Raw genomic sequence first — 15,810 nt, forward strand, 5'->3', positions numbered from 1 at the left:
GTACTGCATGGAAACTGACGACCAAGAGATGAGGAAGCTGAGGATGCCGAGACCCTAGTGACGGAAGAAGGTCCCGAGCCAAAGGGACCCAACGCCGGCCCGGAGTAGTGGCCCAGAGGTAGATGGTCATCGTAGAGGGAGTCCTGAGCGAAAGGGGCCAATGCAGGCCCCGGAGTAGAGGCCCAGAAGCAGATGGTAATTATCGGAAGAGAGACCTGCTTGGCCCTCACAACAATGAGGACCACTTGACTGCCCTTATGGCAACCTAGAACGTCTGTCTGGGGTAGTGGCAAGAGGAGGATGGGCTTGTCATGACTACAAGGACAAGCAACAGCTGAAGCACACTGGACTTGGAGATATTAATCTCCCAGGCTTATATCCTGTTCCATATTGCTTTATGGTGATAAAGAGTCTAAGCATTAATTAAGGGAAGTAGGTGAGGTAACATTTAAATAGATTTTGGTATTGGAACTAGGGGTCCCATATAGGATGCCTGGGATAAACCTAAAATCCAAAAAAGATAGAATAGGCTTCTCTCATGTTTTCTCTATGAAGTATATACATGTAACATAGGGTTTCCGGTCTCTTAATCCCCTAAACAGGTTCTGCTTAGATTCAGAAAATAGTTGTTAGGGAGGTGTCCGAAAGGGAGAGCAAGCATTAGTAGGCCTTGTAAAACATAAGGGATGATATTATGAAGAATAATATTATAAGGATTTAGTATTTCATGTATTGCTTATACAAACCGCAAGATAACTGCCATAAAATAGATATTATGATTAAAACAAAGCTGCATTATTTTGTGTTAGGATACTAGCACTCATATTTTAACATGTTGAGTAGAAACTCTTATATTGTTTATTTTAAGTAAAAACATTTATATTGTCACTGTTTGAATAAGTTATGTTTTAAAAATATAATCTTAGTACAAGAATTATCACTTATATCATAAACATGATGTTGTGTTAGTCACTGTATATCCCAGTATTCATATCTTAGTCACTATATACATTTCAAGTGTTAGTATATACAGTGGGGAGAACAAGTATTTGATACACTGGCGATTTTGCAGGTTTTCCTACTTACAAAGCAGGTAGAGGTCTGTAATTTTTATCATAGGTACACTTCAACTGTGAGAGATGGAATCAAAAACAAAAATCCAGAAAATCACATTGTATGATTTTTAAGTAATTAATTTGCATTTTATTGCATGACATAAGTATTTGATACATCAGAAAAGCAGAACTTAATATTTGGTACAAAAACCTTTGTTTGCAATTACAGAGATCATTCGTTTCCTGTAGGTCTTGACCAAGTTTGCACACACTGCAGCAGGGATTTTGGCCCACTCCTCCATACAGACCTTCTCTAGATCCTTCAGGTTTCGGGGCTGTCGCTGAGCAATACAGACTTTCAGCTCCCTCCAAAGATTTTCTATTGGGTTCAGGTCTGGAGACTGGCTAGGCCACTCCAGGACCGTGAGATGCTTCTTACGGAGCCACTCCTTAGTTGCCCTGGCTGTGTGTTTCGGGTCGTTGTCATGCTGGAAGACCCAGCCACGACTCCATCTTCAATGCTCTTACTGAGGGAAGGAGGTTGTTGGCCAAGATCTCGCGATACATGGCCCCATCCATCCTCCCCCTCAATACGGTGCAGTCGCCCTGTCCCCTTTGCAGAAAAGCATCCCCAAAGAATGATGATTCCACCTCCATGCTTCACGGTTGGGATGGTGTTCTTGGGGTTGTACTCATCCTTCTTCTTCCTCCAAACACGGCGAGTGAAGTTTAGACCAAAAAGCTCTATTTTTGTCTCATCAGACCACATGACCTTCTCCCATTCCTCCTCTGGATCATCCAGATGGTCATTGGCAAACTTCAGACGGGCCTGGACATGCGCTGGCTTGAGCAGGGGAACCTTGCGTGCGCTGCAGGATTTTAATCCATGACGGCGTAGTGTGTTACTAATGGTTTTCTTTGAGACTGTGGTCCCAGCTCTCTTCAGGTCATTGACCAGGTCCTGCCGTGTAGTTCTGGGCTGATCCCTCACCTTCCTCATGATCATTGATGCCCCACGAGGTGAGATCTTGCATGGAGACCGAGGGTGATTGACCGTCATCTTGAACTTCTTCCATTTTCTAATAATTACGCCAACAGTTGTTGCCTTCTCACCAAGCTTGCTTATTGTCCTGTAGCCCATCCCAGCCTTGTGCAGGTCTACAATTTTATCCCTGATGTCCTTACACAGCTCTCTGGTCTTGGCCATTGTGGAGAGGTTGGAGTCTGTTTGTTTGAGTGTGTGAACAGGTGTCTTTTATACAGGTAACGAGTTCAAACAGGTGTAGTTAATACAGGTAATGAGTGGACAACAGGAGGGCTTCTTAAAGAAAAACTAACAGGTCTGTGAGACCCGGAATTCTTACTGGTTGGTAGGTGATCAAATACTTATGTCATGCAATAAAATACAAATTAATTACTTAAAAATCATACAATGTGATTTTCTGGATTTTTGTTTTAGATTCTGTCTCTCACAGTTGAAGTGTACCTATGATAAAAATTACAGACCTCTACATGCTTTGTAAGTAGGAAAACCTGCAAAATTGGCAGTGTATCAAATACTTGTTCTCCCCACTGTATATATTGTGATGTCACGAGAGGCTGTGTCCTGGAGGGACGTTACATCCCCCTGAGGTGGCTGCAAACCCAGACAGCTATGGCTCCATCTGCTGGTATGGTCGGGAACTCCACCCCTCTATGGCCAATCTTCCCACGCAGCTGAAACAAATGAGGAGCTGATGAGCTGAAGGTTTGGGAAGGGAAGAGACACACTGAGGGAGTGTGTGGGGGGTGAAGAGACACAGTCTCCAACCTGGGCTCTCTGGAGGACAAGAGTGCTGCACGTCCACTTCCATGAGGAATATAAGGATTTGGAGATACTTACCTTTGGGAAATACTCACCTTTGGATATATGCACCTGTGGAAATACGTGAGAGACATTTGGAAGGACTTTTTGCTGGGTTGGCCACTAGCTGCAACGTGGACTACAGTAAGGCTGGGGAAAAGTTATCTGAGCGAGTGAGAATTATGATTTTGGATGTGGAAGAGACATCCCTGAACTGTTAACCCTTAAAGAGCCACAAGAGAACAGAATTTTGTTATATTTTCGTTAATTTCCCAAGACCTATAATAAAATCCTTGTTTTGTTTGAACCTTGTCTCCTTGCACTACTTGAGCAATCCCGCTGAAAGCTGTGTAGCCTCTCGTGACGTCACAATATATATTTGAAGTGTGGGACCTATTAAGTTCCGAAGGGGGGATGTGTTTAGTATTTATTCAGTAGACCATACAGAGCCATGATACCGAGTGGTACCCAAGATCAGACCATAGGTTAAAAATAGTAAATCTTTCTAGACTATAAAGATTAAAATATAGCTAATTATAAAGACAGAGTGTGGTACAGAGTGGTACAGAGGGAGTCTGAGCCAGAGTCAGGAGATGGCTCTTGATTGATTATACTGTTATGTATGAGGCAATGCATTAAGAAAGCCTTAAATGGATATAGTTGAGAATGGGTTATGGATCTGCTATGTTTAAACCATATTCAAGTATCGATTGATGGGTTTTGGAATAAACAGAGCAGAGCCGGGAGATGGCTCTGTTATTTTTTACATGAGAAAGTTTGGTTTGGCCACCATTGTATCCAAACTATATAAATATAGGAGGAGAAGTCAGATTTCGCCACTATCATAAATTAAGAGAGTGGGCGGAGCGGTCAAAAGATGAATGTTTGGAAACAATGGTGGAGAAACTGAACTGGGAGGGTTTAAGCTAAAAAGTATGTAAAATGAGCAGGAATGGACATTGTATATAAACTGAGGGCCGAGTGTTGTGAGTTGCTCTGCAGACCAGCTCGGCTTTTGTTGCTCTATGTAATAAAGTCTATCTTGATTCTACAAAAACTCTGGAAGAACTTTGATTTTTAATAAGTATAGTGATAATTTTCCACGACAAAGAACAAAAGTAGTTCTACATTTCACATTATTCCTCACAGTCTATCAATGGTCAATGAATAGAATGGTGTTTTTCACATTGAGTACCCCCAAACAGTCCACTTATTATATGGTAAACTAATCATTAAGCCCCTCATTAGTTAAAAGTGTTAGTTCTGAAATACATCAAATAAGTGGACTGACTTGGGGTACCCGAGGATAGGTTTGGGAAACACAGGCATAGAATATTCCAGAAGTGGTAGACCCAGTATGGCCACGATTCCACACTTCACATCAGAGAACTTTGATTTGAATGGGAGTATCCATTGGTTCTACCTATTCTGATGATGGGACTACACCAGAGATGCTTTTGAGGAGATGGAAACTCCATTGGAATCGTATTAACGGCCATTGTTTACATTGCCCATGCGTCGTCAATAGGCCACGCGGTGCATTCTGGGCGATTCTGGGACAAGAAGAGCACTCCTTCAAGGAGTGAATGGGAGTCAATTGGGCGCTAGTTTAAAAACCTAACATTAGCATGAATTACATGAACAATAAGTACAACATTACAAATCTTTTCAGAGATGTGAGATAACTTTGTCTATGCAATATCGTATAGCTTTGGAATCGTGACATTACGTACTTTTGAGGAAAATAGGCAGGTTTCTCGACTCATACCCTGACTTTTAGAAGGGATTGCATGACGATTAGCTTAGCAAACTTGTGACACAGCATGACAACATGAACGCGATTGGTTGACAGTCTGCTGAGTGGGGTGTTATACGTTCTTCCATTCATTGCCCAATAGGATTCCTATCTCCTCCTTTCTCTAATATATCTGCCTACATGCTGATCGCTCTCTGACCACTTAGTCTGTCTTCCTGATCAGTGGTGTGGTTGCTTGGCACCTGTCCGTCTCTGACCAATGAGCAGCATTGTTACTGGAGAGTGGGCTGTTTCCAGGCACCTATACCTCTTCACACTGAGCAGTACTGTGAAGGACTCATGAAGTGGCCTGCCTTCTATTTTAGTACCAAGTGGAACACATGTCAATGTCATTTGATGGAGAAATATAATTGCACCTCTACGCCCCCTCAAGTCTGTCATAGCTATTTATGCAGAAGGTAGTGTAATGACCATTTCATGATCAGGCAGTTTCATGGGGTGGGACATGGGTGCACAAGAAAGACAACAATAACAAGGCAACTGTATAAATGTCGTCCCCCACAAATTATGCAGCGCCCCCCTTGGACCAATCATTGTAATTTAGTAAATGTCGGATCTCCATGGCAAGATGCATCATTCACCCAATTTCCCCTCTGGGGATCAATAACGTTTATTTAATTCAATACAGGTCACCCTAGCGGTGGCTACTGCTAGCTAGTATGAGGACGAAAAGGGCAGTTTTCCAGGAAAACTAGCAGTATTTCAATCTTCTTGATGGAGCAGTGTGGATAAAGGTAAAATTTTGAGTACAGTGGCATATCCCATTCCTGCATTGAGGTATATTTTCTGACGCATATCTCGCGCCGGCTCCATGGTGTCTTAATGTAACCATGATTGCATTCTGACCCCAGTGCAGCTCAGTGTAAACAAGCGTAATGGTAGGGTCGGTATCTTCTGGCAAACCTAGACCTAATAGATGTATCTGTTTGTAGAACTCTTTGATGATGCCCTCGGTCCACTGTAGATGAAGGTACCTTGTGTTTCAGATCTAAATCAGTGCCTAGGGTGTAAGGGCTAGGGTGTAAGGGCTAGGGTGTAGAGCAGGGGTGGGCAAACCTTTTGGCTCAAGGGCCACATTGAGTTTTTGAAACCAAGTGAAGGGCCACATACTATATGCGTGATAAAACGTGAAGCCTTTATTCATTTTCACATTGACACGCAACTACTAGTGTACTGTAGGTGTACATATGCTTGCTTAACAATTCTACCCTTGTACCATCTCTACCCTTGTTTTTTGTGAACACATTTTTCAAAAAATATATAATAATTTATAACATCACAGACACACTCAAACACACACACAGATCCTGCATCTCTACCCTTGTAAAGTACAATCAAACTTACAGTCACAATACGCAAAATAGATATATATTATATGACTGGAGACAAAAAATGTAACAGCAGATGTGTAAAAAAATAACTATTCTAAAATTTGAGTGAAACATATGGTAAGTGCATCCGTTTTAATTTGGAATGGTCTGTTTTTGAAAGCATATTAAGGAACAATTCTCATCTCCATTGTGAGCCATATTTACAGTTATCCAATCACTTCAGCACAAATCTGACTGATTAATTATTACCTGTATCCAAGTGCATTGCTGGATAATTCTCACTGCATAACCATCACCATGAAAAAGCATAATCCTTGCCTACCCCAGTCACGGTTATTTGAGTCTTCATGTGGAAAATGGGTCTGGTCACCTCTCTTGGCAAGGGCATCAAAGTCTGGCGTCATATTTGATGTAGAGATTCTCAGAACAGCTGACAAGTGGTCATTTGTTAAATTTGACCTGTGACGGGATTTGTTGTAATTCATGACTGAGAACATTTGTTCACACACATATGTGGACCTGAATAAAACAAGCATCCTTTGGGTGTGCTTTTTAATGTTTGAAACTTTATTTCATTCAGTGAGCCATAGAACTGGTCTATTGTTGCTGTTTTGTACTTCTCCTTCAAAGCACTGTCACGTTGGATGTCGATGTGCTCCAATTGTGTGTCTGGTGGTGTTTTCTCACTGTCGAAAGACAGGGTGCATGATACAAGCTCCAGCTCAGTCTCAATATTGGTGAAGTCTGAGAAGTGGCAGGAAAACTCAGCATGCAGGTCGATCAAAGTGCTACTGTATGTCTCAGTGTGGCATTGCGATGTGGGCGCGTTCAGTGCAGCCAGTGTGGGAAACTGAACGAGAGACCGGCTGCTCATTTGTCTGGAGAACAACATAAGTTTGGCCTTGAATGCTTTCACATTGGAATACAGTTCATGCACAAAAACACAATTTCCCTGCAGTTTGACATTTAGATCGTTCAGATGCCCCAATATGTCCACATCGAAAGCAAAGTAGCCCAGCCAGTCTGTGTCTTTCAACTCGGAGAAGTCGTCAGCTTTACCAACCGTATCAAGGAACATACCTATCTCCCCTCTCAGTTCCCACACATGGCAAAATACTTTTCCAGGCTTAGCCAGCGCACATTTGAATTGTACAACAAGTCCTGGTGCTCTGCCTCTGTGTCATTGAGCAGCTGAATGAACTGACGATGGTTAAGCCCCCTTGCCCGTATAAAGTTGACAAGTTTTACAACCACTTTGACAACATTTTCCAGCTTTAACACACTTAAAGCTGGAAAAAGGGCTTCCTGATGAATAATATAGTGAAGAAATATCAATTTCTCCGAGTTAGGGCTTTCTTCTTTTACTTTGTCTTGTAATCTTTTTAGTAGGCCAATGTTTTTACCAGTTAGATTTAGTGATCCATTTGTTGTGAAGTTTGTCAGTTTGCTCCATGGTAGATTCATTATGACACCCTGTCATATAAGTCAGAGCCCCTGGTTGTTCCCATCATTGATTCCATCGCAAGAAGTTCCTCTGTTATTTAAAAGTTCTCATTTATTCCTCTGACAAAAATTAAAAGTTGAGCAGTGTCTCTGATGTCAGTACTCTCATCCAGTGCAATGAAGTGGCTATGATGACTGAAGCATTCTGAATCTGACTGTAGGCCCAAATGCAGAGCGCGCTGCCAGACTACAGCGCCATCTATTGGAGGTTGTTTGTATATCATGGAATGAGTAATTTTAGGCCAAAAATCGTAACTCAAATATAATAATATTTAATACATTTAAAAAATGTATTGCGGGCCGGATTGAAGTGCCCGGTGGGCCGGACTTTGCCCCCCACCCCCCTTGGTGTAGAGGCTAGGGTGTAGGGGCTAGTGATCGATTTGGATCTCACCTGTTCATAGAACTCATTGACGATGCCCTCTGTCCACTGTAGATGCAGGTCCTTGTGTTTCAGTGGGCCATTGATGTCCGCCAGTTTGATGCACATCTGACACACCAGCAACCGGTCATTCTCATTGGACCAGTCGATGCCCGAGCAGCCGTCATCACCCACCTGGAGAGAAGCAAGGGTTAAATGAATCTCAAATGTCTTTCTCGCGTCCTCACATCCTCTATCCCTCCCTCCTTTCAACTTATCAGAGAGAAGCGAGGAGAGCATAACAGGAAAGGTTTGGAGGGAAATAACCTCAGATCTTCTCCTACAGGGTTGTTCCTGACATACTGTATGTTTTCTCAACCATCAGAGAAAATGACATAGCGCTTCAGTCCATTCAGCTGTAGATACGTTGTACATACTGTACATCAAAGAGTAATTTATAGATTAGAAGCTCCAGACCATCGGTTGTGTTTACCTTGGCGTTGAACTCTGCCAGGAAGTCAAAGTGTTTCTTGAGGTCAGTGGCGAGGATGGCCTCGATGACCAGGAAGCGGAAGCGTTTGAACTCCACATGCTCCAGGTTGCCCAGGAAGTTATACTCTGGCCGGGACATGAACAGGTTCCAGGCTGATGCAGCGTGGTGGTTCTCTAACACCGAGCGGTCGTTATATAGCACGGCCTACCGGGGGAGACAGAGAGCAACATGTCACTCATTAGTTATCATTGGTGCATCTCAGTGGTCCCTTTGTCTTCCTCCAGTTATCTCTTCACTGATCTGAGAAGAACACAAGATATTAAAGTATTATTGGTGGACATCTACTGGGACTTTGTTTTCACCTTTACAGTTCCTTTAGTTAGATCCATTCATCCATCCAACCATCCATCCTCTCCATCCTCTCCCTCTTCTTCCTCCCTCCTTCCCTCTCTCTCTTCCTACCTGAGGAGCGCTAGTTGCCACAAGGAAAGCGTTGGTCCGTCCAGGGTGGTCGTAGTCGTGCATGGCTGCAGCCACATATAGAGCCATGAGCTCCAGGGATGGGATGAGGCCAGACAGACAGCCATAACCCTCCTCCATCACTGCAGACATCTTAGAAACCAGGAACCCTGTATGGCCTATATGGCTGGGATGGCTGGGGGTGAGGAGTCCACTGTCAGAGTCTGGACACACACACACAGGGATAGAAGGGTCAGAGAGATAGATACGCAGGTAAATGAGGTGAGGGGTGATGGGCATTGTCGTGACAAATCGGAAACTTTAGTACAAAACGCTTGGGTCAACGGGTGTAGTGTGTATGTGCATGCAAGTGCAGGCACACTTGTGTGGTCAGCGTGCTAATGTGTGGGCAAATGTGTGTATGGGATGGCATGAGCATCAGAAAACAACATAGCTAGCCAGCCTGACAGACAGCCAGTCACCCTGCCCCAGACAGACATCAGACCTCAGCCATCAGAGTAGGCCATCTGCCAGCCCAGTCAGACAGGTTGTGTAAACATCAAACAGGACAAGATCAGCGTGTTGACATTGTGTCTGTTGTGTTCCTATGACTGGAAGAGATAGGCTTCTATGGAAAAGCTCTACATAGTGAACATGAGGTAAAAAAAACTGTCGATCTCACTGGAAACACTATTCTGTGAACTTCCACAGCCTCCAGTCTGCATACTGTAAGGCGGATGTTATACAATATTATGCCATTTCACATAAGCTACTGATGTGGTTGGTGTGTATGAATGAATATACAGTAGCTAATTGAGCCCCAGAGGGAATGGGTTTACCTGGCTGCCATCAGCAACATAGATATTAGTCTCCGTCAGAACACAAAGGAATGGCGAGTGGAGGAAAAGAGCTATAGTACATCATGTATGAAAAGAAACAGCATGATGGAAAATGTGGGGCAGAAGTTAATAAACCTACTGTATACCTGTCCTCTTTCGTGTGCGCGCACGTGTGTGTGGTTGTGAAGTTGTGTGTGTCCGTGCATGTGTGTACGCTTGTATTTGCATATGCGTGTGTGTGTACTCACCAGAGTCTGAGCTGTGGTCTGTGAGGAGGTTGGGCAGGCCTGGCACGGCCTGGGTGGTGAGGTACCACACGGCATGGAGCACGTCAGTGGCATGGATCCTGTTGTGGTCTGCATGGGGAGGGAGAGGAGATGCCAACTGTAATACTAACTTAGTCCACTAGGTGATAATGACACCTCACAAACCATACAGAGACAGGTGGAGGTAGAGGGAACAGAAATAGTGCTGTGATTGCATTGATAATGCCAATACCTTCCTCTTGTGGATAAAATAGGCAGTGCTGCCACCACAGCCGCATAGAGTTTGGATTATGGTAGTTTATTCAAATGTTTTTGATATTCTTGAGTACTTGATGTAACTGTGTGTGTATTACAAAGCATTTTCACAAAGAGGATTGCTTGTAATGTTTGCTCACATGGGATGTCCCTGTATCCATTCTCCAGAGCATGGAAATAGTTCATGAACTCCCTGACAGGAATCTTGAACATCTCAAACAGTCCCGTGTCCTCAAACAGGCGGTAGGAAACCTGGAACACACATAGGACAACCGTTATCCCATCCACCTAGTTATTCTCTTCACACCTGAAGCTGTGACGCTGCTACTGGGTCATTCCACGAAATGAGTCACTTTTACATCCCTTTGATATTTTAAAGTAGAAATTGTGCACCAATATTGAATTAAAAGCCTGTTATATTAAATCAAGTGCCCTTTAATATAGCCCCATGGAAAATTCAATACATCTGATTGTTTTATATGATTAAAGTATTTCTGCAAAATTCTGTATTTTGACATGCATTTTGCATAGCCGGGTGAGTATGGGCGTGGGGGTCAATGTTCCCTCTAAACCGCGCAGCTCCCCAGGGACTGCCGCGCAGAAATATTAGCCCACTGAGAAGCACGAGATTGAATTTCACTCAAGTTTCTAGAGCAGTGGTCACCAACCGGTCGATCGCAATCGACTGGTCGATCTCCAAGGCATTCCAAGCATTTTTGGGGGCGGGCCCACCATAGCGACGGGTGTGACTATAGGCCTACCGTTGACCAAACGGATGGCTCAGATGACCGTATCTGCAGTAACGTAGCAGGCATAATAGAAAGCTACAGCAAAGTTGATACTGTGAGATTTCAAAATGTTTAAAACCATGACAGAGACTGTCTACGAATACAGCAAAAATATGCTGTTTTTATGAGTGAGTTCATGTTTAAGTTCTTACTCTGTCAACACTTTGTATTCAACACTTTTATAAGCCATTAAATGCACGTTCCTCCTATTTCCACTCAGCTCTACAAAATAATGATAATAATAATATGCCAATTAGCAAACGCTTTTATCCGAAGCGACTTACAGTCATGTGTGCATACATTTTTACGTATGGGTGGACCCGGTGATCGAACCCACTACCCTGGCGTTACAAGCGCCATGCTCAACCAATTGAGCTACAGAGGACCTGAAGCAGTAATGAATGAGTAGGAAAGTGTATATATAGGCTTGTGTTATTATTAGCGGCGTGGGCCTTTTTTAATATCGAGGAATATTTCACTTTCTCTGTTCATAGGACTATCAACATGAATTTGTGCATGAGGCAGAAATAATGAGGTGCAGGTTTCGCCATCATCTGGAAGACGGTGTCCCTTTATGGTAAGGGGGAGCAGAGGGATGTTGAGAGGAAGACCCTCAGTCTGCTGCTCGCTCCCTCCTCTGAGACTGACCATCAGATGCAGGCAACATCAGCCCAATAAAACACAAATAAAAAGCAAATTATTTAAATGTATGCTTACCAGTGTGATCATATAGCCTACCTCAAATTGTGAAATATAATTTTTAAAAATGTCCAGAACAACAATGCATTGGCAGGGCAATTCAAGCAAAGCCAATATGCGGGTATAATGTATTGGGCCTATAGCTTACTGCACAAACCTCATTGCTACAGTACTGTTTTTAATTGGTTATAGGCTTAAGTTTTTTAAGTAATGTTTAAAAAAAATCTAAGCGGTAGATTTCGGCTTGCATTTTGACTCAAAGTGATCTTGACTCAGAAAAGGTTTGTTACCACTGTTGTAGAGTATTCCCTGTTAACACTATCAATGTTTCCCTTTACTGTGGCAATTGTGATCGAATCAACGCAATATCAAATCAAAACAAATCACATTTTATTTGCCACATGCGCCGAATACAACAGGTGTAGATATTACCGTGAAATGCTTACTTACAGCCCTTAACCAACAATGCATTAATTTTTTTATAAAAAAGTAAAATAAAACAACAACAACAAAAAAGTGTTGAGAAAAAAAAGAGCAGAAGTAAAATAAAATAACAGCTGGGAGGCTATATACAGAGGGGTACCGGTGCAGAGTCAATGTGCGGGGGCACCGGCTAGTTGAGGTAGTTGAAGTAATATGTACATGTGGGTAGAGTTAAAGTGACTATGAATAAATAATTAACAGAGTAGCAGCAGCGTAAAAAGGATGGGGTGGGGGGGCAGTGCAAATAGTCTGGGTAGCCATGATTAGCTGTTCAGGAGTCTTATGGCTTGGGGGTAGAAGCTGTTGAGAAGCCTTTTGGATCTAGACCTGGTGCTCCGGTACTGCTTGCCGTGCGGTAGCAGAGAGAACAGTCTATGAATAGGGTGGCTGGAGTCTTTGACAATTTTGAGGGCCTTCCTCTGACACCGCCTGGTATAGAGGTCCTGGATGGCAGGAAGCTTGGCCCCAGTGATGTACTGGGCCGTACGCACTACCCTCTGTAGTGCCTTGCGGTCGGAGGCCGAGCAGTTGCCATACCAGGCGGTGATGCAACCAGTCAGGATGCTCTCGATGGTGCAGTTGTAGAACTTTTTGAGGATCTGAGGACCCATGCCAAATCTTTTCAGTCTCCTAAGGGGGAATAGGCTTTGTCGTGCCCTCTTCACGACTGTCTTGGTGTGTTTGGACCATGATAGTTTGTTGGTGATGTGGACAACAAGGAACTTGAAGCTCTCAACCTGTTCCACTACAGCCCCGTCGATGAGAATGGGGGCGTGCTCAATCCTCTTTTTTTTCCTGTAGTCCACAATCATCTCCTTTGTCTTGGTCACGTTGAGGGAGAGGTTGTTATCCTGGCACCACACGGCCAGGTCTCTGACCTCCTCCCTATAGGCTGTCTCATCGTTGTCGGTGATCAGGCCTACCACTGTTGTGTCGTCTGCAAACTTAATGATGGTGTTGGAGTCGTGCCTGGCCATGCAGTCATGGGTGAACAGGGAGTACAGGAGGGGACTGAGCATGCACCCCTGAGGGACCACCATGTTGAGGATCAGCGTGGCAGATGTGTTGTTACCTACTCTTACCACCTGGGGGCGGCCCGTCAGGAAGTCCAGGATCCAGTTGCAGAGGGAGGTGTTTAGTCCCAGGATCCTTAGCTTAGTGATGAGCTTTGAGGGCACTATGGTGTTGAACGCTGAGCTGTAGTCAATTAATAGCATTCTCACATAGGTGTTCCTCTTGTCCAGGTGGGAAACGGCAGTGTGGAGTGCAATAGAGATTGCATCATCTGTGGATCTGTTGGGGCGGTATGCAAATTGGAGTGGGTCTAGGGTTTCTGGGATAATGGTGTTGATGTGAGCCATGACCAGCCTTTCAAAGCACTTCATGGCTACAGATGTCAGTGCTACGGGTCGGTAGTAATTTAGGCAGGTTATCTTAGTGTCCTTGGGCACGGGGACTATGGTGGTCTGCTTGAAACATGTTGGTATTACAGACTCAGTCAGGGACATGTTGAAAATGTCAGTGAAGACACTTGCCAGTTGGTCAGCACATGCTCGGAGTACACGTCCTGGTAATCCATCTGGCCCTGCGGCCTTGTGAATGTTGACCTGCTTAAAAGTCTTACTCACATCGGCTACGGAGAGCGTGATCACATAGTCATCCAGAACAGCTGGTGCTCTCATGCATGCTTCAGTGTTGCTTGCCTCAAAGCGAGCATAGAAGTGGTTCAGCTTGTCTTGTAGGCTTGTGTCACTGGGCAGCTCGCGGCTGTGCTTACTTTTGTAGTTTGTAATAGTTTTCAAGCCCTGCCACATCCAAGGAGCGTCAGAGCCAGTGTAATACGATTCAATGTTAGTCCTGTATTGACTCTTTGCCTGTTTGATGGTTCGTCAGAGGGCATAGCGGGATTTCTTATAAGCATCCGGGTTAGAGTCCCGCTCCTTGAAAGTGGCAGCTCTACCCTTTAGCTCAGTGCGGATGTTGCCTGTAATCCATGGCTTCTGGTTGGGGTATGTACGTACGGTCACTGTGGGGACGACGTCAACGATGCACTTATTGATGAAGCCAGTGACTGATGTGGTGTACTCCTCAATGCTATCTGAAGAATCCCGGAACATGTTCCAGTCTGTGCTAGCAAAACAGTACTGTAGCTTAGCATCTGCATCATCTGACCACTTTTTTATTAACCGAGTCACTGGTGCTTCCTGCTTTAGTTTTTTCTTATAAGCAGGAATCAGTAAGATAGAGTTATGGTCAGATTTGCCAAATGGAGGGCGAGGGAGAGCTTTGTATGCGTCTCTGTGTGTGGAGTAAAGGTGGTCTAGAGTTTTTTTTCCTCTGGTTGCACATTTAACATGCTGGTAGAAATGAGGTAGAATGGATTTAAGTTTCCCTGCATTAAAGTCCCCGGCCACTAGGAGCGCTGCCTCTGGATGAGCGTTTTCCTGTTTACTTATGGCCTTATACAGCTCATTGAGTGCAATCTAATGCCAGCATTGGTTTGTGGTGGTAAATACACAGCTATGAAAAATGTAGATGAAAACTCTCTTGGTAAATAGTGTGGTCTACAGCTTATCATAAGATACTCTACCTCAGGCGAGAAAAACCACGAGACTTCCTTAGTATTTGATTTTGTGCACCAGCTGTTGTTTACAAATATACACAGACCGCCACCCCTTGTCTTACCGGAGTCAGCCGTTCTATCCTGCCGATGTAGCATAAATCCCGTCAGCTGTATGTTGTCCATGTCGTCATTCAGCCACGACTCGGTGAAACATAAGATATTACAGTTTTTAATGTCCCGTTGGTAGGATAACCTTAATCTTAGGTAATCTAATTTATTTTCAAATGATTGAACATTGGCTAATAGGATTGATGGAAGAGGTAGTTTACTCGCTCGCCATCGGATCCTTACAAGGCACCCCGATCTACATCCATGATATCTCCTTCTCCTGCGAATGACGGGGATTTGGGCCTTGTCGGGTGTCTGTTGGAAATCCTTCGCGTCCGACTCGTTGAAGAAAAAATCTTTGTCCAATACGAGGTGAGTAATCACTGTCCTGATATCCATAAACTCGTTTTGGTTATAAGAGACGATGGCAGAAACATTATGTACAGAATAAATTACAAATAACGCGAAAAAACACACATAATAGTACAATTGGTTAGAGGGCTGTAAAACGGCAGCTATCCTCTCCGGCACCATTTTCAAGGCAACATACCAAACCAAAACGAACTATGCAAGATATTTTGTTGTAGGCAGAACGCATCAGAGTAGGATTCTATTGCATTGACATGCACTACTCAGCCCGTACTCTACACAGACTGGTGTGGCATAAACAATCAGAGCTGCAGTAGGCCTATATGCAAATAGACCATTGCCATATATGGATCTGTGCTATTTACTTTGAACTGGACTGTGTTTACAGAATGAGCGGTTGTGAGTAGATGCATTTGTTTTGAGATAAAAGCGAGAGCTGCATGTAGCCACGTGTGCACATTTTGTTCACGTAAAGGCCCATGTAAAGGCCCAGTGCACTACTTTAGTGAAAAAATAATTATCCCCCCCCAAAATACAAATGTTTATTAATACAAAAATGTATTCTGATTTGTCAGTGCT

The 15,810-nt window shown here is 43.8% G+C and overlaps 1 protein-coding gene across 1 annotated transcript in view; it reads right to left on the bottom strand.

Annotated features, from left to right (window-relative positions):
• LOC121543648 (cGMP-inhibited 3',5'-cyclic phosphodiesterase A-like) overlaps positions 1-15,810 on the bottom strand; it is a 117,506-nt gene that overhangs the window by 21,311 nt on the left and 80,385 nt on the right. The window contains exons 9-13 of the mRNA XM_041853686.2: positions 10,362-10,473; positions 9,949-10,056; positions 8,865-9,085; positions 8,403-8,606; positions 7,943-8,104 (exon numbers count right to left, since the gene is read on the bottom strand). Coding sequence (XP_041709620.1) covers positions 7,943-8,104; positions 8,403-8,606; positions 8,865-9,085; positions 9,949-10,056; positions 10,362-10,473 — 807 coding nt within the window. The remainder of the gene's footprint in view (positions 1-7,942; positions 8,105-8,402; positions 8,607-8,864; positions 9,086-9,948; positions 10,057-10,361; positions 10,474-15,810) is intronic.

The sequence above is a fragment of the Coregonus clupeaformis genome, chromosome 28 (genome assembly GCF_020615455.1).
Source record: "Coregonus clupeaformis isolate EN_2021a chromosome 28, ASM2061545v1, whole genome shotgun sequence".
Lineage (NCBI taxonomy): Eukaryota > Metazoa > Chordata > Actinopteri > Salmoniformes > Salmonidae > Coregonus > Coregonus clupeaformis.